This window comes from Salmo salar, chromosome ssa04 (assembly GCF_905237065.1).
Source record: "Salmo salar chromosome ssa04, Ssal_v3.1, whole genome shotgun sequence".
NCBI classification, from domain to species: domain Eukaryota; kingdom Metazoa; phylum Chordata; class Actinopteri; order Salmoniformes; family Salmonidae; genus Salmo; species Salmo salar.
In genome coordinates this window covers 87,635,907-87,658,055 of record NC_059445.1, presented here as the reverse complement: position 1 = coordinate 87,658,055, position 22,149 = coordinate 87,635,907, and the positions used below count along the sequence as shown (strand labels likewise).

Genomic DNA, 22,149 nt, shown 5'->3' with positions numbered 1-22,149 from the left:
AAAAAAAAATGTAAAAGGTGTCACATTTATGGCGCCCCCACAACAGAGAGAGCTATGGCGCTCTTGACTGTAGCCCAGCTTGGCTGCCCCAGCCATATTATTCACACGGGGACTCGGCCATCCGGATATATGATTGACAGTGTAATGCTGCTACTCTGTTTATCTACAGCGATTGTAATATTGCATATCTCAAAACTAGGACTACTTCAAATGTTAGATCTCTCACTTCCAAGGCAGTTATAGTCAATGAACTAATCACTGATGATAATCTTGATGTGATTGGCCTGACTGAAACATGGCTTAAGCCTGATGAATTTACTGTGTTAAATGAGGCCTCACCCCCTCGTTACACTAGTGACCATATCCCCAGCGCATCCCGCAAAGGTGGAGGTGTTGCTAACATTTACGATAGCAAATTTCAATTTACAAAAAAACAATGACTGCATTTTCATATTTTGAGCTTCTAGACATGAAATCTATGCAGCTACTCACTCACTTTTTATAGCTACTGTTTACAGGCCTCCTGGGCCATATGCAGTGTTCCTCACTGAGTTCCTGTCGGACCTTGTAGTCATCGCAGATAATATTCACATTTTTGGTGACTTTAATATTCACATGGAAAAGTCCACAGACCCACTCCAAAAGGCTTTCGGAGCCATCATCGACTCAGTGGGTTTTGTCCAACATGTCTCTGGACCTACTCACTGCCACAGTCATACACTGGACCTAGTTTTGTCCCGTGGAATAAATATTGTGGATGTTAATGTTTTTCCTCATAATCCTGGACTATCGGACCACCATTTTATTATGTTTGCAATCGCAACATATAATCTGCTCAGACCCCAACCAAGGATCATCAAAAGCCGTGCTATAAATTCTCTGCCAACTCAGATTCCTTGATGCCCTTCCAGACTCTCTCCACCTACCCAAGGACGCCGGAGTAAACATCAGTTAACCACTTAACTGAGGATCTAAACTTAACCCAGTGTAATACCCAAGATGCAGTAGCACCTCTAAAAACAAGAAACATTTCTCACAAGAAATTAGCTCCCTAGTACACAGAAAATACCTGAGCCCTGAAGCAAGCTTCCAGAAAATTACCTGAGCCCTGAAGCAAGCTTCCAGAAAATTTGAACGGAAATGGCGTTCCAATCTGGAAGTCTTCCGACTACCTTGGAAAAACAGTACCATGCAGTAGCGAAGATCCCTCTCACTGCTGCTCAATCAGCCTTACTTTTCCAACCTAATTGAGAATAAAAACAATGCAAAATTTATTTTGATACTGTCGCAAAAAAATTAAAAAGTATTCCCCAAGAGAGGAAGGCTTTCACTTCAGCAGTGATAAATTCATGAACCTCTGAAGAAAAGAGCCTGGTTCCTCTCCAGGTTTCTGCCTTTCTAGGAAGTTTCTTAGCTACTGTGCTTCTACGTCTGCATTGCTTGCGGTTTCAGGTTGGATTTCTGTATAAGCACTCTGACATCTGCGGATGTAAAAAGGCCTTTATAAATACATTTGATTTGACCTACCAGTCAAAGACTGTTGATTCAGATCAGTGTACTCTACCAAGTACGGTCCATCTACAGACCGCAGACTCGCCGGCGGCTGATGCTCTGGCTCGCCAGCGTAATGCTAGTGTGCGGGGTGTCGCGAGGAAATTCACGCTAATGGGCGTCATACTGTTACAAGTACCTTCAAAAAAAGGCAGTTGGCACGGCCTGTAGTTACAACAGTCCGCGGACATTACTAAAACCTACCTGTCAAAAGCTCAACGTCGCCCTCTAGGATCAGAAATCAGTCACTGATCATCCTCTCACCATCAGTGTATAAATAGATAAAGGTCCGGTCCTCTCCTTCATTGCACTGATAAGAAATAGCAGACCAGGTGAAAGCTAAGCTAGTCTAATGATGAGCTTCATTGCACCATATTGTTTCAATTGTCAAGTCTCTTCCCATTGACTTTGCCATTGCACTCCTGTATGAAATCAAATGTATTTATATAGCCCTTCTTACATCAGCTGATATCTCAAAGTGCTGTACAGAAACCCTGTATTAAACTGTCATGGCACCAGTTCCAACTTATTCAAATCATACAGAAAGTGTTTTTCTTACCATAAAAATACACCAGAATTGAATGAAACTCAAGGTCGATGAGGCCCCAGAAGATGGATTTTTAAGCAATTGAGATACAGATTTGGCCTGTGATTGGACAGGGGAGCAGCGTCATCTAGAGGCACCAAACAATACTACCACTTGACAGGTACAATCTACTGTACTGGGAGTCTTCCAGTCATGTTATCAGCAACACAGTCAACAACCCTGGGTCTGCAGAGATGCAGTTGACAAAAAATGTACACGCTCACTCTTGATTCAACAAATGAGAACCCTTGTCACTGTGGTCGTGTATTTCAGCGAAGGCTTTACTCAGAAGTCTTCAGAAAGAGATAATGTATACGCTAGTTATTTTTCAATCTGTTGAATAATAGCCTGCCAGCACACGCTGCAGCCCTCTACTACGACTGTCCTTATATAGTCTCACGTGGCCAATCCTTCCAAATCTCCGCCGCTGGACGTGAAGCCGGAGATCGAAGCCAACGACCATTAGAAAGAATACAGCAACATAAAAACCAAGGATTTAGTGCCGACGGGTTTTTATTGGGCAGCTTGGTACAATGAACGTCATGGGTGTGTCTGAGAAGGCCCCCCCTCTAGTTTCCCTACTTTGACCCTACAGGCCCTGGTCTAAAAGTAGTGAACAACATAGGAAGTCATTTCAGACACACCTAATGTATAACACATGTTTACAGCTTCCATACTAAACGTTGCGACAGCGTAGAAGAATAAACACATACTTATTACAGACAGAAGCAACAATGCTAGGACTAATATGTACAGACAATAGTCTAAAGATATACATCTCTTCCCCCCCCCTCTCCCATCAACCCCTAGTCACAGCCTCCTAGCGCACATTAGATCTGTACTCAACATCCTAGCTGTGTCCCTGAGTTTAAAGCCCTCAGAGTCCAGCACACCTTCAGAGGTGAATTTCCCAAAAACATCTCTTCACCACTAAAGTCCATGGGCAATGGACAAAGAATCCTTAAATCCGCAGAGAATCTTTGTTTTTGGGAAAGCCATCTGTCAGATGTCCATGAGGTGCCTTTACAGGTTCAGGTAGGGGGGGAGATAGGGTGGATGTAGGGTTACAGAGCTTCCACTGGGGTTGGGGTGGTCTTCAAGCTGTGGCTAGTGGTTCCCCGTTCTCCCAGTAAGGGGGGGGGGGTGTTTACTGGGTAATTCCAATAACACCACAGGCCTGGCGACTACCAGCGTTGCCCGTCTTCAGACTCTCCTCGTCGCCTCCTTTCCCCAGGTCATCAGCTTTCTCATGGATCTGTTGATAAAGAGCAAGGAGATAAGAGATTGGAAAAGATAGTAAAACAGGACGAAAGAAAGTGAGAGGGGAGATGGGACGAGAACAGGGTTGTGTTCACCTGGAGAACTTTCGAGCATTTCATCACATTTCCTGCCTAGTGGCTACAGCTTCCTTCCATTTCCTGCCTAGTGGCTACAGCTTCCTTCCATTTCCTGCCTAGTGGATACAGCTTCCTTCCATTTCCTGCCTAGTGGATACAGCTACAGGTTCCTTCCATTTCCTGCCTAGTGGACACAGCACGCAGCTACAGGTGAGGTAATGTGTTCTTACCACCATTGTCCTGCCGATGATAGAGTGGGGTCCAGTGAGAGTCAGTATCTCATCCTGAATGTTGATCTTAGCCACACTGTCAGCTCCTGCAGTCACGTTGCCAAGGTCCCCTACGTGCCTAGCAACAGAGACAGAACAGCTGGTCAGAGGAGACCCGCCTCCCCCATTGGCTGGTTGGACACGAGACCCGCCTCCCCCATTGGCTGGTTGGACACGAGACCCGCCTCCCCCATTGGCTGGTTGGACACGAGACCCGCCTCCCCCATTGGCTGGTTGGACACAACATCTCTCAAACAACCCTTGAACGTAGTGCAAATATCAAACAACAATAAGTGCTAAGAGGTGGGGTTAGTTTATACCACTAGCCAGACTAATCCGGTTTTTTAAAAACATTAGCCAGACTGATCCGTTTTCAATGTCATGGTTCAGTACATGGACTTAAAACAAGTTCCCCCAACGACACGACGCTGGTAGAAGTGATCACCGACGATGAGGCAGCCTATAGGGAGGAGGTCAGAGACCTGGCAGTGTGGTGGTGCCAGGACAACAACCCGATCCTCTCTTTACACCGACTCTGCACACAGACACTGAGCGATTAACCAATATTTGCGTTTAGAACTAATTAACCGAAGTCTGTTCATTTGCTTTTGAAATCCATTTAAATTCAGTGCACATAAAACACAATTTTTCTATAGAGACCTGAAACATGGTTGTCCATGTAGATAAGCACAGAAAATGTGGGAAATAACTACAATGACCAGAATCCATTGCACCTACAGCTGCCTGTTGTCATTGGTTCTTGCCGGGCAGGCAGACAGAGGGACAGAGCAGTTGCTTGGGTATCACTACCTGACAATACATGAATTGATAGTTATATACTTCGAAGAACTAGTGAAATGGTTGTCAGACAGCTAGCCCTACTAGCCAGCTAGGCCTACTAGCCCTACTAGCCAGCTAGGCCTACTAGCCCTACTAGCCCGCTAGGCCTACTAGCCCTACTAGCCCGCTAGGCCTACTAGCCCTACTAGCCCGCTAGGCCTACTAGCCCTACTAGCCCGCTAGGCCTACTAGCCCTACTAGCCAACTAGGCCTAGCCCTACTAGCCAACTAGGCCTACTAGCCCTACTAGCCAACTAGGCCTAGCCCTACTAGCCAGCTAGGCCTACTAGCCCTACTAGCCAGCTAGGCCTACTAGCCCTACTAGCCAGCTAGGCCTAGCCCTACTAGCCTGAAGGGTGACTGAGGAGAACAGAGCTAAAAACAGCTGGCACTGCCTAAGTAGAGATGAAATGACTTGGAATGAAATAAGTAATTAAATGCATGTTTTATAATACACCCAACTGAAATATTGTATTAACGGTAATGTTAAGAGCGGTTTATTAGTGATCTACAGTAATGGTCAGTCACTACCATATCCGGTTTTATTAATGAAATAATCATACTAACACAACCACATTATTTAATTTAACAATAGTAACGTGAATACATGGTTTGAGCCCAATACGTAATCGGACTGGCCAGTCACTATCATATCCTGCTGTTACCGTCTATCCTTTACCCCTACCTACAGTATACTGCTGCTACTGTCTATTATCTATCCTTTACCCCTACCTCCAGTATACTGCTGCTACTGTCTATTATCTATCCTTTACCCCTACCTACAGTATACTGCTGCTACTGTCTATTATCTATCCTTTACCCCTACCTACAGTATACTGCTGCTACTGTCTATTATCTATCCTTTACCCCTACCTCCAGTATACTGCTGCTACTGTCTATTATCTATCCTTTACCCCTACCTACAGTATACTGCTGCTACTGTCTATTATCTATCCTTTACCACTACCTACAGTATACTGCTGTTACTGTCTATTATCTATCCTTTACCCCTACCTACTGCTGCTACTGTCTATTATCTATCCTTCACCCCTACCTACAGTATACTGCTGCTACTGTCTATTATCTATCCTTTACCCCTACCTCCAGTATACTGCTGTTACTGTCTATTATCTATCCTTTACCCCTACCTACAGTATACTGCTGCTACTGTCTATTATCTATCCTTTACCCCAACCTACAGTATACTGCTGTTACTGTCTATTATCTATCCTTTACCCCTACCTGCAGTATACTGCTGTTACTGTCTATTATCTATCCTTTACCCCTACCTACAGTATACTGCTGCTACTGTCTATTATCTATCCTTTATCCCTACCTACAGTATACTGCTGTTACTGTCTATCATCTATCCTTTACCCCTACCTACAGTATACTGCTGTTACTGTCTATTATCTATCCTTTACCCCTACCTACAGTATACTGCTGCTACTGTCTATTATCTATCCTTTACCCCTACCTACAGTATACTGCTGCTACTGTCTATTATCTATCCTTTACCCCTACCTACAGTATACTGCTGCTACTGTCTATTATCTATCCTTCACCCCTACCTACAGTATACTGCTGCTACTGTCTATTATCTATCCTGTACCCCTACCTACAGTATACTGCTGTTACTGTCTATTATCTATCCTTTACCCCTACCTACAGTATACTGCTGCTACTGTCTATTATCTATCCTTCACCCCTACCTACAGTATACTGCTGTTACTGTCTATTATCTATCCTTTACCCCTACCTACAGTATACTGCTGTTACTGTCTATTATCTATCCTTTACCCCTACCTACAGTATACTGCTGCTACTGTCTATTATCTATCCTTTACCCCTACCTACAGTATACTGCTGCTACTGTCTATTATCTATCCTTCACCCCTACCTACAGTATACTGCTGCTACTGTCTATTATCTATCCTGTACCCCTACCTACAGTATACTGCTGTTACTGTCTATTATCTATCCTTTACCCCTACCTACAGTATACTGCTGCTACTGTCTATTATCTATCCTTCACCCCTACCTACAGTATACTGCTGCTACTGTCTATTATCTATCCTTTACCCCTACCTACAGTATACTGCTGTTACTGTCTATTATCTATCCTTTACCCCTACCTACAGTATACTGCTGTTACTGTCTATTATCTATCCTTTACCCCTACCTACAGTATACTGCTGTTACTGTCTATTATCTATCCTTTACCCCTACCTACTGCTGTTACTGTCTATTATCTATCCTTCACCCCTACCTACAGTATACTGCTGTTACTGTCTATTATCTATCCTGTACCCCTACCTACAGTATACTGCTGCTACTGTCAAAATCTAATTTTATTGGTCACATACACATGTGACCAACATAAAATTGATCAGAAATGCAGTGGAGACATTAATGTTGTAAATGACTATTGTAGCTGGAAACAGCTGATTTTTAATGGAATATCTACATAGGCGTACAGAGGCCCATTATCAGCAACATCACTCCTGTGTTCCAATGGCACGTTGTGTTAGCTAATCCAAGTTTATCCTTTTAAAACGGCTAATTGACTAGAAAACCGTTTTGCAATTAAACTGTCCTTCAGGCTAGTTGAGTATCTGGAGCATCAGCATTTGATTACAGGCTCAAAATGGCCGGAAACAAAGTACATTCTTCTGAAACGCGTCAGTCTATTCTTGATCTGAGAAATGAAGGCAATTTCATGCGAGAAATTGCCAAGAAACTGAAGATCTCGTACAACGCTGCGTAACTACTCCCTTCACAGAACAGCGCAAACCTGCTCTAACCAGAATAGAAAGAGGAGTGGGAGGCCCCGGTGCACAACTGAGCAAGAGGACCAGTACATTAGAGTGTCTCGTTTGAGAAACAGACACCTCATCTGGGGAAGGGTACCAAGAAAATGGCTGCAGCATAAGGTCCTCAAGAACAGTGGCCGCCATCATTCTTAAAATAGAAGTTTGAAACCACCAAGAATTTTCCTAGAGCTGGCCGACCGGCCAAACTGAGCAATCGGGGGAGAGAAGGGCCTTGGGTCAGGGAGGTGACCAAGAACCCGATGGTCACACTGACAAAGCTAAGAAGTTCCTCTGTGGAGACGGGAGAACCTTCCAGAAGGACAACCCTTTCTGCAGCACTCCACCAAATCAGGCCATTATGGTAGAGTGGCCAGCTCGAAGTCACTCTCAGTAAAAGGCACATGACAGCCTGCTTGGAGTTCGCCAAAAACGCACCTAAAAGGACTGACTATGAGAAACAAGATTCTCTGGTCTGATGAAACCAAGATTGAACTTTGACCTGAATGCGATGCGTCACGTCTGGAGGAAAGCTGGCACCATCCCTACGGTGAAGCATGGTGGTGGCAGCATCATGCTGTGGGGATGTTTCAGCAGCAGGGACTGGAGGACTAGTCAGGATCCTTGATGAAATCCTGATCCAGAGCGCTCAGGACCTCAGACTGGGGCGAAGGTTCACCTTCCAACAGGACAACGACCTTAAGCACACAGCAAGACAACGCGGGAGTGGCTTCGGGACAAGTCTCTGAATGCCCTCAGTGGCCCAGCCAGAGCGCGGACTTGAACCCGATCGAACATCTCTGGCGAGATCTGAAAATAGCTGTGCAGCAACACTCCCCATTCAGCCTGAGAGTTTGAGACGATCTGCAGAGAAGAATGAGAGAAACTCTCCAAATACAGGTGTGCCAAGCTTGTAGCGTCATACCCAAGAAAACTCAAGGCTGTAATCGCTGCCAAAGATGCTTAAACAAAGGACTGAGTAAAGGGTCTGAATACTTATGTGAAATGCTGTATTTCCATGTTTTTATTTTATACATTCGCAAACATTTCTACAAACCTGTTTTTGCTTTGTCATTATGGGGTATTGTGTGTAGATTGATAAGGGGGATAAGGCTACTTCCTGTATATAGCCATGTTATTACCTGGTACTTCCTGTATACAGCCATGTTATTTTTACTCGTAATTGTTATTCACTTTGTATTTATTCCTGGTTTCACTACTTCAATAAAAAAAAAAAAATTACCTCTAACTCCGCATTGTTGGAAAAGGACCCATTAGCAAAAAAATTTACTTTAAGTTTACAAACATGCAATAAATACAATTTGATCCCGAAGTATAAGACATTAACCAAATTAAAACAGAGCCATTCCCTCCTCAACGGCGCTGCCCATTAAAATACAGCTATGCCTTTAGTGGCGCTGCCCATGTGGCCACTAAAGCCATTATGGCACAGATACAAAGATGAGTTCTCCTTTCTACCACCATGGTTCAACTCCACTAGTGATGAGGCCAGACTCACCTGACATCGTCGCTGGGTCCTCCGTGGGTCTTACTGTGGGGGTTGAAGTGGGGTCCTGCACTCATGCAACCGTTGGTGTTGTCTCCGAAGGCATGGACATGGAAGCCATGTTCCCCCTGGGCAAGACCTGAAATCTCCCCGGTCAGCTTCACTGGAGCATTGTCACCCTGATAACAGAGAGACAAACGTCAGTGGACCTACAGAAGACCACAGGGATAAAGAGAGAAGGCACAGGTGATGCAGTGGAAGCACAGAGCAAACGCACACATTGAAGATGCAGATGGACAGTCAAACACTCAGGGGGTAACAATTCAGACTACAGAATGGGGTTTGAAATGAGATGTCAAAATCATATGTCAGGATTGGGAAGACCGTTTCAATTAGCATATCAATGAGCCGCAGCGTTGGCAAGCGGCAAGCAGCGGCGTTGGCAAGCGGCAAGCAGCGGCAAGCAGCAGCGTTGGCAAGCGGCAGCGTTGGCAAGCAGCGGCAAGCGGCAGCGTTGGCAAGCAGCGGCAAGCGGCAGCGTTGGCAAGCGGCAGCGTTGGCAAGCGGCAGCGTTGGCAAGCGGCAGCGTTGGCAAGCGGCAGCGTTGGCAAGCGGCAGCGTTGGCAAGCGGCAGCGTTGGCAAGCGGCAGCGTTGGCAAGCGGCAGCGTTGGCAAGCGGCAAGCAGCAGCAAGCAGCAGCGTTGGCAAGTAGTAGCTAGCAGCAGCTAGCAGCAGCGTTGGCAAGCTGCAAGCAGCAGCGTTGGCAAGCGGCAACGTTGGCAAGCAGCAGCAAGCAGCGCAAGCAGCAGCAAGCAGCAGCGTTGGCAAGCGGCAAGTAGTAGCTAGCAGCAGCGGCAAGCTCCAGCTTTGCCTGTAGCCAGCTTTGCCTGTAGCCAGCTTTGCCTGTAGTAGTACAGTTTAGCTAGAACCCCCCCCCAACTTGCTAGCTAAATTGTACGACAGGCAAAACTAGCAATTAGCATGCATTCATCTCAGCCATATTATTTTGTAAGCAGGGTAAATTGCTATCTAAATTGATGATTTACAAAAGAGGGTTTAAGGACAACTGCAAGATTAGGACTGGACTGGTATTAAAGGTTGCCAAATGCTTGTATGGCCTAGTTGTAGCTAGTGAGCGTTAGGTACTTCTAGCACGTAACGTTAGTAGCAAGATACATTTTCCTTGACCGGCTACCCAAACTCCTTGCAGTGGCTACCCAAACTCCTTGCAGTGGCTACCCAAACTCCTTGCAGTGGCTACCCAAACTCCTTGCAGTGGCTACCCAAACTCCTTGCAGTGGCTACCCAAACTCCTTGCAGTGGCTACCCAAACGCTATGCCACACACAAGGATGTAACGTTTCTCCTCTACAATGACTCTGTATAGGAGTAGCTACCACCCAACGATTTCTAGAATGGAAATCCAAAGCAGCATTTGATACTCTGATTGGTTAGAGATGATCCAATCACTGATGGATTTTTATCAAAATGAAGTGTTTTACATGAGTCATTGCTATCCAGAATCCTTGGGACATCACTACCATAAAACTTAACCAAGATAATAAAACCATCACTACCATAAAACTTAACCAAGATAATAAAACCACAGCCTGTAATTTCCAATGGGAACAACATGAGTCCTAGTGGCCAGTTCTAACATGTGTAACAGTGTAGGTTCCGTTCCTCTCCTCGTCCCAACCTGGGCTCGAACCAGGGACCCTCTGCACACATCAACAACTGACACCCCACGAAGCGTCGTTACCCATCGCGCCACAAAAGCCGCGGCCCTTGCAACGCAAGGGGAAACCCTACTTCAGGTCTCAGAGCGAGTGACGTCACTGATTGAAACGCTATAAGCGCGCACCACCGCTAACTAACTAGCCATTTCACATCGGTTACACCACCGCTAACTAGCTTAGCCATTTCACATCGGTTACACCACCGCTAACTAACCAGCCATTTCACATCGGTTACACATGCATCTGCATATTTCCATTAAAATAGGTTTTAAGGAACACCTACTCTGAAGTTCACATGTGCAATAACTCAGTTCACCTTTGTACTCCTAAAGCTAGCCATTTTAAAACGTTGGCAAAGGGTAAAGTCTACAAAAATGGAATCCACTGTTCATAAGATTCTAGTTTTAGGAACAGAACTGTATCGAGATCAAATGTTACATCGTTGAGAAAATGTGCATAATTTCAACCAGAATCCTTCTCCTACAGCCGGCCACTGGGCATCCGTCCACTAAGCGGACACTAGACATTTATACAGCCGGTGAAATCTCCGTCTCATTGTTTCAGCCCCTACACCATTTAAACATTAAACTTCAAATGGAGAGGGGGGGGCGTCCCAAGGATCCCAGATCGCACGGACCTTTAACGTCCTACATACGACTTCAATGCCGGCAGTCTCTCATGGCCTATTCAAAACACATCTGCTAATGTCAGGTATACACGACACGATGTTGGCGTCCCAGACCCATTTTCATGGGGTGAAATCCTATGGGCTCAAGGCCACACCAATGATGTCCCGATAACTTTAACATGTCACAGATGTTGGTCGTGTATGTTATAGTAGGAGCAGAAATACAACGTGACTGGGTAAGGACTGCGGATAATAGCGTCTGAGCATTCAGCATGTGAGAGCAAAACAAGGCTTAGACTAACGCCACACGCACCGTGCGGACTAACGCCACCCGGCCCCGTGCGGACTAACCGTGTGGACTAACGCCACCCGGCCCCGTGCGGACTAACCGTGTGGACTAACGCCACCCGGCCCCGTGCGGACTAACCGTGTGGACTAACGCCACCCGGCCCCGTGCGGACTAACCGTGTGGACTAACGCCCAGCCTAAAACCCCAAACAGCAAGCAATGCAGGTGTAGAAGCACAGTCTAGCAACCTATCTGCACATTACGCAGCTCACTGTTCGCGTGTCGGTATGTTTTTCCCCACTATGACAACCGGGAACCGTAGAGCTGGATCAACTAGGGAATATCCACGTCCTGGGGTTAAGGACGGCCAGAATTAAAGCTTTAAATTCAAGGAAAATGTGAACACGTCCAAGTTGGAACGTGATTTAACTCTTAACGCTAGCTAAAACAACTTTACATAAATTCACTGGAAGGGTTTTGATATAAAAAATAAATTAAAAACAAGCTAACTAGCCGTCCTAGCTAGCTAGCCTCGCTAAGTCTGGTCGTCATGCCAACCGGATTTGTAAATGAACGCTAGTTAGCCAAGTTGCTAGCTAATCGATAAAGCCATTCATAGACAGTCAGGTGTTTCAAATACATATATTCTGCAAAAAGTCCAAATGCAGGCTTGTATTTTTCCCCTCCCCCGATTAATGACATACTTTACCTCCTGTTCAAAGAATACGGTCCCGGTAACTTCCCCGGTTCCTTTCAGCACGCAAACAGCCTTCACCACCATCTCTATAAATTCACAAAGTCCGTATGTCCACCGACTGACTTCCGGTGTGAACGCAGAGCTTTATTAACCGTTAGAGAGTTAATATCTTCCAATCAGCGGCCAGGGAATGGGTGAGCAGAGATCTGATTGGTAGGCGAGGTCATTACCGGTAGTGCGCAGCCGTAGATTCAACCGAGATAAACTTCTATAATAATACCGCACATGGAAAAATCAAAAGAACGATGTGAGGTGGTGTTTTTTTTCCCCAATATGAATTAATCTAGTCTATGAAAAAAAAGTGTTAATATTATGTGTCTCATCCATAGGTTAGAAATCAAATGTACATCCAACCTACAACTGACCTCCAGGTAAGATTGTTGCAGCTCAAACAGTTGTCACTGGTCAAATGTATCATTTCAGAGGCTTTTATCCCATGGCTCTGCTATAGACTAGCGTCCTGTCCAGGGGGTTTACTTGTACATCAAGCTGCCTCACACTACAGAAACAGGAGATAGGCTCCTGCCCTTGCTCTTTTGCACCCCAGTATTTCTACATTGCACATTCATCTTCTGCACATCCTACCATTCCAGTGTTTAATTGCTATATTGTAATTACTTCGCCACTATGGCCTATTTATTGCCTTTACCTCCCTTATCTTACCTCATTTGCTCACATTGTATATAGACTTGTTTTTGTACTGTATTATTGACTGTATGTTTGTTTTATTCCATGTGTAACTGTGTTGTTGTTTGTGTCGAACTGCTTTGCTTTATTCTTCGCCAGGTCGCAGTTGTAAATGACAACTTGTTCTCAACTTGCCTACCTGGTTAAATAATGGCGAAATATACATATATATATTTTAAATGAGCTGGTCTGGCTTAGATGAAGCTACTTTACAGTTCTATTCAGTATGAACAGGGGCATACAGGTATCAAACCCACAACTCCAGTGTTGTAACACAGGGTCAGGAATAAGCTATTTATAGTGTGTGGGTTAGGAAATTCTTTGTCAATATATTCTGTCTGTATTGTTTGTCTATATTCCGTCTATATTGTTTGTCTATATTCTGTCTGTATTCTGTTTGTCTATATTCTGTCTGTATTGTTTGTCTATATTCTGTCTGTATTGTTTGTCTATATTCTGTCTGTATTCTGTTTGTCTGTATTCTGTTTGTCTATATTCTGTCTGTATTGTTTGTCTATTATCTGTCTGTATTGTTTGTCTATATTCTGTCTGTATTGTTTGTCTATTATCTGTCTGTATTGTTTGTCTATATTCTGTCTGTATTGTTTGTCTATATTCTGTCTGTATTATGTTTGTCTATATTATGTTTGTCTATTATCTGTCTGTATTGTTTGTCTCTATTCTGTCTGTATTGTTTGTCTCTATTCTGTCTGTATTTGATGGATCTGCAACTGGATCCTGGACTTCCTGACAGGGCCGCCCCCTGGTGGTAAGGGTAGGTAACGACACATCCGCTACACTGATCCTCAACACGGTGGCCCCTCAGGGGTGCGTGCTCAGTCCCCTCCTGTACTCCCTGTTCACTCATGACTGCATGGCCAGGCACGACTCCAACACCATCATTAAGTTTGCTGATGACACAACAGTGGTAGGCCTGATCACCGACAACAATGAGACAGCCTATAAGGAGGAGGTCAGAGACAATGACCCTGTGGTGCCAGGACAACAACCTCTCCCTCAACGTGATCAAGACAAATGAGATGATTGTGGACTACAGGAAAAGGAGGATCGAGCACGCCCCCATTCTCATCTACGGGGCTGTAGTGGAGCAGGTTGAGACCTTCAAGTTCCTTGGCGTCCACATCAACAACAAACTATCATGGTCCAAACACACCAAACACTTCCCTCTGCAACTGGATCCTGGACTTCCTGGCTGGCAGCCCCCGGGTGGTAAGGTTAGGTAACGACACATCTGCCACGCTGATCGTCAACACAGGGGCCTGCTCAGTCCCCACCTGCAGTGGAGCAGGCTGAGAGCTTCAAGTTCCCTGGTGTCCACATCAACAACAAACTAGAATGGCCCAAACACACCAAACACAGTCGTGAAGAGGGACAGTTTCCTGGTGTCCACATCACTCTAACAAAGTGAAAATGTAGAGTTTCCATCAACCTCTCACGCAAAAGTGTAGATATCAAAGAACGCCGCATTTCGCGGGTAGAGTAGTGGGTGAAACCATTCACTTCAGGAAAAGGGGTGATTATAAATAAAGTTTCCTTTCATTATGTGTTACTGAATTCCTAAAAAAAATATTTGCTGCCATTGTAGTAAGGTTGGTAATACGAGAGGTCTTCAGACTTACCATTTTTGTATTATTTTCTTTGAAAGAACAACTTGTGGGTTTTGAGTGCTTCTCCCCTATTTTGAGAAGTTGGTGCGTCTGCTCCTCAGGACTGAGAGAGATATTCTGAGAGCAGGTTCGTGTCTCCTTCCTCTGTATATAAAAACTTGTCACATCCTGACCATAGTAAGATGTGATTTTCTATGGTAGACTAGGTCAGGGCGTGACAGGGGGTGTTTTGTGTTTTTCTATGTTTTCTATTTCTATGTTTAAGTTCTAGTTGTTCTCTTTCTATGTTTTTTTTTTTTAATCTCCAATTGGAGGCAGCTGGTCCTCGTTGGCTCTAATTGGAGATCATATTTAAGTAGGGGTTTTTCTTCCTGGGTTTTGTGGGTGATTATCTTTTGAGTAGTATTTGTTTCTCTCTGCGTCACGGTTTGTTGTTTTTTGTAAATTCAGTTATTTATGTTTTGCAAAGTTTCACGGATTTAATAAAAATGTGGAACTACAACCACGCTGCACTTTGGTCCGATCCTTTCGACAGCCGTGACAAAACTGTTTAAAACTTTATAACACAATAGTGTTTTTGGAAAACAAGTTCATATATCCTAAAGTCAATAGCGAATGTGGGTATGTATATATTTATTTTACCTGTTAATGTATTGAAGACCAATTTCAGCAAGTGAACCAAGTTTTTGCTGGCTTAGCTAGCCATGTTAATGACGAGCTAACTAGCACCGTTGGTCACTGCACTACCAAGTCACGCTAGCTATTGCCAGCAGGTGATTTATCTAAATATTAAGTGAATATTTATTTTCTTACTACCTTAAAAGGTTTATATGAAAATGGTTGTACTTGTGCTCTGTATTTATATCAGTTCACATTGAGTGTATGTATCACTACTGTTGATCCTATCTAACCATGTATCACTACTGTTGATCCTATCTAACCATGTATCACTACTGTTGATCCTATCTAACCATGTATCACTACTGTTGCTCCTATCTAACCATGTATCACTACTGTTGCTCATATCTAACCATGTATCACTACTGTTGATCCTATCTAAAATATATCTTGTGTCCTACCTAACCAGTGAACGTGTGGCTGTGACCGTCCTGTCATCCCTCTTTGATATCTTTTACTGCAGATAAAAATCGAGTCAACCTGAAGTGTGGGTGTCCGTGTGCCTTTCTTCTGGGGGGCTACTACATGAAGTTGGTTACATCACCAAACAAACTAACATGGTCCAAGCACACCAAGATAGTCGTGAAGAGTGCACGACAAAACCTATTCCCAATCAGGAGACTGAAAAGATTTGGCATGGGTCCTCAGATCCTCAAAAGGTTTTACAGCTGCACCATCGAGAGCATCCTGACAGGTTGCATCACTGCCTGGTACGGCAACTGCTCGGCCTCCGACCGCAAGGCTCTACAGAGTGTAGTGCGTACGGCCCAGTACATCACTGGGCTCTACGCTAACTTTTTTTCCCAAGGAGTACATGTGCTCCTAAATGGAAAATAAATGTAGGAGCACACAAAGAAATGTAGGAGCACACAAAGAAATTTAGGAGCACAGTGAAAAATGTAACACAGAGTTTATTAACAAGCAATTTATTACATACATATATATTGTGTGTGTGTGTGCGTGTACTAAGAGACACACATCTGTGGAACAGCACATACCACCAAAAATCACACATTGACCCCGTGTCTATTAGACGCAAAGGATATCAGTTGTCCAGCTGCTTCTGTATGTTGGCCGTCTGGTCAGCTAGAGGTCAGCCAGGAGGTCCACGGCAGGAGTGGGATCCAACTCCTCGTCTTAGTCTACCTTGTAATTGTGCCTGTAGGGGTCCTTTTGTAACAGTATAGCTTCCATCCCTCTCCTCGCAACCCTACCTGGGCTCGAACCAGGGACCCTCTGCACACATCAACGACAGCCACCCTCGAAGCATCGTTACCCATCGCTCCACAAAAAGCCACGGCCCTTGCAGAGCAAGGGGAACAACTACTTCAAGGTCTCAGAGCGAGTGACGTCACCGATTGAAACGCTATTAGCGCGCACCACCGCTAACTAGCTAGCCATTTCACATCGGTTACACTTTGTCAACATGGTCTCCCACACGCCCACACTGTAGGACTTGTCCTTGAAATTGTGGCTGACCAGGATTTTGAGCCCCTGTCACTCATCCTGGATAGCAGCCATGTTGCACCCCGATCTGCAGGATTGAACAGAGCAAGTGAGTAACATTGTCTCATATATGGCAATGCAGTGTCAAATAAATTCTTACCTCTCTAGAGGCTCCGTGATAATGCCTCATCAGGTCTGCCACAACATCATCGTCAAAGGTGTGAAGGTTGGCCTGGTCTTCTGGCCATGCGTCAGGGGTTTAGCACTCTGAAAGACTCCACTGGGGTCTGGACACCCTCCTTCCCAACTGTCTCTTGTGCCAACAGAAAACAATAATTCTGTGGTATTTACCATTCCAGCAGTTAGCGGACGCACACACACACACAGTATTGTTTAACATTCTCTGCTAGCAAATAAAACTAAATCATAGAGAATTTATTAGTTACAAACCTATGTGGCATACAGTGGATTTGGGATTATATGCCCCCCCTGCCTCTCTCTGCAGGTGGTGCAGTCACTCCCCCACGGTGGCCCAGGGTCAAGGAGGCACCATCTGCCCCGAAGGAGATGCACCTCTTCCTCCATGACCCTCCATCCTCCTCTGGGAAAACAGCACGAAATGTGGCCTTGGTGGCATCCAAAAAAAAGACCTCGAATGACAACACAAAAAAAAACTATTATACAAAAGTATTTCTGACAAATTAAATTATCTCCATTATGAATAATGATTAATGTGGAATGTGGGACTTGTACTGGTTACCCTGTTACAGTAGCAGGTTAAATAGATACTAACCAGTAGCAGGGTTAATAGATAGATACTAACCAGTAGCAGGGTTAATAGATACTAACCAGTAGCAGGGTTAATAGATACTAACCAGTAGCAGGGTTAATAGATAGATACTAACCAGTAGCAGGGTTAATAGATACTAACCAGTAGCAGGGTTAATAGATACTAACCAGTAGCAGGGTTAAAAAATAGATACTAACCAGTAGCAGGGTTAATAAATAGATACTAACCAGTAGCAGGGTTAATAGATAGATACTAACCAGTAGCAGGGTTAATAGATAGATACTAACCAGTAGCAGGGTTAATAGATACTAACCAGTAGCAGGGTTAATAGATACTAACCAGTAGCAGGGTTAATAGATAGATACTAACCAGTAGCAGGGTTAATAGATAGATACTAACCAGTAGCAGGGTTAATAGATACTAACCAGTAGCAGGGTTAATAGATACTAACCAGTAGCAGGGTTAATAGATACTAACCAGTAGCAGGGTTAATAGATACTAACCAGTAGCAGGGTTAATAGATACTAACCAGTAGCAGGATTAATAGATACTAACCAGTAGCAGGATTAATAGATACTAACCAGTAGCAGGGTTAATAGATAGATACTAACCAGTAGCAGGGTTAATAGATACTAACCAGTAGCAGGGTTAATAGATACTAACCAGTAGCAGGGTTAATAGATACTAACCAGTAGCAGGGTTAATAGATACTAACCAGTAGCAGGGTTAATAGATACTAACCAGTAGCAGGGTTAATAAATAGATACTAACCAGTAGCAGGGTTAATAGATAGATACTAACCAGTAGCAGGGTTAATAGATAGATACTAACCAGTAGCAGGGTTAATAGATACTAACCAGTAGCAGGGTTAATAGATAGATACTAACCAGTAGCAGGGTTAATAGATAGATACTAACCAGTAGCAGGGTTAATAGATAGTACTAACCAGTAGCAGGGTTAATAGATAGATACTAACCAGTAGCAGGGTTAATAGATAGATACTAACCAGTAGCAGGGTTAATAGATAGACTAACCAGTAGCAGGGTTAATAAATAGATACTAACCAGTAGCAGGGTTAATAGATAGATACTAACCAGTAGCAGGGTTAATAGATAGATACTAACCAGTAGCAGGGTTAATAGATAGATACTAACCAGTAGCAGGGTTAATAGATAGATACTAACCAGTAGCAGGGTTAATAGATAGATACTAACCAGTAGCAGGGTTAATAGATAGATACTAACCAGTAGCAGGGTTAATAGATAGATACTAACCAGTAGCAGGGTTAATAGATAGATACTAACCAGTAGCAGGGTTAATAGATAGTACTAACCAGTAGCAGGGTTAATAGATAGATACTAACCAGTAGCAGGGTTAATAGATAGATACTAACCAGTAGCAGGGTTAATAGATAGATACTAACCAGTAGCAGGGTTAATAGATACTAACCAGTAGCAGGGTTAATAGATACTAACCAGTAGCAGGGTTAATAGATACTAACCAGTAGCAGGGTTAATAGATAGATACTAACCAGTAGCAGGGTTAATAGATAGATACTAACCAGTAGCAGGGTTAATAGATAGATACTAACCAGTAGCAGGGTTAATAGATACTAACCAGTAGCAGGGTTAATAGATACTAACCAGTAGCAATGTTAATAGATACTAACCAGTAGCAGGGTTAATAGATACTAACCAGTAGCAGGGTTAATAGATACTAACCAGTAGCAGGGTTAATAGATACTAACCAGTAGCAGGGTTAATAGATACTAACCAGTAGCAGGGTTTTAATAGATAGATACTCACCAGTAGCAGGGTTAATAGATACTAACCAGTAGCAGGGTTAATAGATACTAACCAGTAGCAGGGTTAATAGATAGATACTAACCAGTAGCAGGGTTAATAGATACTAACCAGTAGCAGGGTTAATAGATACTAACCAGTAGCAGGGTTAATAGATACTAACCAGTAGCAGGGTTAATAGATACTAACCAGTAGCAGGGTTAATAGATAGATACTAACCAGTAGCAGGGTTAATAGATACTAACCAGTAGCAGGGTTAATAGATACTAACCAGTAGCAGGGTTAATAGATACTAACCAGTAGCAGGCTTAATATATACTAACCAGTAGCAGGGTTAATAGATACTAACCAGTAGCAGGGTTAATAGATAGATACTAACCAGTAGCAGGGTTAATAGATACTAACCAGTAGCAGGGTTAATAGATACTAACCAGTAGCAGGGTTAATAGATACTAACCAGTAGCAGGGTTAATAGATACTAACCAGTAGCAGGGTTAATAGATAGATACTAACCAGTAGCAGGGTTAATAGATACTAACCAGTAGCAGGGTTAATAGATACTAACCAGTAGCAGGGTTAATAGATACTAACCAGTAGCAGGGTTAATAGATAGATACTAACCAGTAGCAGGGTTAATAGATACTAACCAGTAGCAGGGTTAATAGATACTAACCAGTAGCAGGGTTAATAGATACTAACCAGTAGCAGGGTTAATAGATACTAACCAGTAGCAGGGTTAATAGATACTAACCAGTAGCAGGGTTAATAGATACTAACCAGTAGCAGGGTTAATAGATACTAACCAGTAGCAGGGTTAATAGATACTAACCAGTAGCAGGGTTAATAGATAGATACTAACCAGTAGCAGGGTTAATAGATACTAACCAGTAGCAGGGTTAATAGATAGATACTAACCAGTAGCAGGGTTAATAGATACTAACCAGTAGCAGGGTTAATAGATACTAACCAGTAGCAGGGTTAATAGATACTAACCAGTAGCAGGGTTAATAGATACTAACCAGTAGCAGGGTTAATAGATACTAACCAGTAGCAGGGTTAATAGATACTAACCAGTAGCAGGGTTAATAGATAGATACTAACCAGTAGCAGGGTTAATAGATACTAACCAGTAGCAGGGTTAATAGATACTAACCAGTAGCAGGGTTAATAGATACTAACCAGTAGCAGGGTTAATAGATAGATACTAACCAGTAGCAGGGTTAATAGATACTAACCAGTAGCAGGGTTAATAGATACTAACCAGTAGCAGGGTTAATAGATACTAACCAGTAGCAGGGTTAATAGATACTAACCAGTAGCAGGGTTAATAGATACTAACCAGTAGCAGGGTTAATAGATAGATACTAACCAGTAGCAGGGTTAATAGATACTAACCAGTAGCAGGGTTAATAGATACTAACCAGTAGCAGGGTTAATAGATACTAACCAGTAGCAGGGTTAATAGATACTAACCAGTAGCAGGGTTAATAGATACTAACCAGTAGCAGGGTTAATAGATACTAACCAGTAGCAGGGTTAATAGATACTAACCAGTAGCAGGGTTAATAGATAGATACTAACCAGTAGCAGGGTTAATAGATACTAACCAGTAGCAGGGTTAATAGATACTAACCAGTAGCAGGGTTAATAGATACTAACCAGTAGCAGGGTTAATAGATAGCTAACCAGTAGCAGGGTTAATAGATACTAACCAGTAGCAGGGTTAATAGATACTAACCAGTAGCAGGGTTAATAGATACTAACCAGTAGCAGGGTTAATAGATAGATACTAACCAGTAGCAGGGTTAATAGATACTAACCAGTAGCAGGGTTAATAGATACTAACCAGTAGCAGGGTTAAAAAATAGATACTAACCAGTAGCAGGGTTAATAAATAGATACTAACCAGTAGCAGGGTTAATAGATAGATACTAACCAGTAGCAGGGTTAATAGATAGATACTAACCAGTAGCAGGGTTAATAGATACTAACCAGTAGCAGGGTTAATAGATACTAACCAGTAGCAGGGTTAATAGATAGATACTAACCAGTAGCAGGGTTAATAGATAGATACTAACCAGTAGCAGGGTTAATAGATACTAACCAGTAGCAGGGTTAATAGATACTAACCAGTAGCAGGGTTAATAGATACTAACCAGTAGCAGGGTTAATAGATACTAACCAGTAGCAGGGTTAATAGATACTAACCAGTAGCAGGGTTAATAGATACTAACCAGTAGCAGGGTTAATAGATACTAACCAGTAGCAGGGTTAATAGATAGATACTAACCAGTAGCAGGGTTAATAGATACTAACCAGTAGCAGGGTTAATAGATACTAACCAGTAGCAGGGTTAATAGATACTAACCAGTAGCAGGGTTAATAGATACTAACCAGTAGCAGGGTTAATAGATACTAACCAGTAGCAGGGTTAATAAATAGATACTAACCAGTAGCAGGGTTAATAGATAGATACTAACCAGTAGCAGGGTTAATAAATAGATACTAACCAGTAGCAGGGTTAATAGATACTAACCAGTAGCAGGGTTAATAGATAGATACTAACCAGTAGCAGGGTTAATAGATAGATACTAACCAGTAGCAGGGTTAATAGATAGTACTAACCAGTAGCAGGGTTAATAGATAGATACTAACCAGTAGCAGGGTTAATAGATAGTACTAACCAGTAGCAGGGTTAATAGATAGATACTAACCAGTAGCAGGGTTAATAATGATACTAACCAGTAGCAGGGTTAATAGATAGATCTAACCAGTAGCAGGGTTAATAGATAGATACTAACCAGTAG

The 22,149-nt window shown here is 43.2% G+C and overlaps 1 protein-coding gene across 1 annotated transcript; it reads right to left on the bottom strand.

Moving 5' to 3' along the window:
* Window positions 1-2,632: 2,632 nt before the first annotated feature.
* Window positions 2,633-12,479, bottom strand: sod1 (superoxide dismutase 1, soluble). Its single transcript, XM_014198383.2, has 4 exons — window positions 12,264-12,479; window positions 8,913-9,079; window positions 3,705-3,822; window positions 2,633-3,392 (listed from the first exon to the last, which is right to left on the bottom strand). Exons 1-4 carry the CDS (start codon window positions 12,333-12,335, stop codon window positions 3,285-3,287), a joined length of 465 nt encoding a protein of 154 aa, XP_014053858.1. The 5' UTR covers window positions 12,336-12,479; the 3' UTR covers window positions 2,633-3,284.
* Between the last annotated feature and the right edge of the window lie 9,670 nt (window positions 12,480-22,149).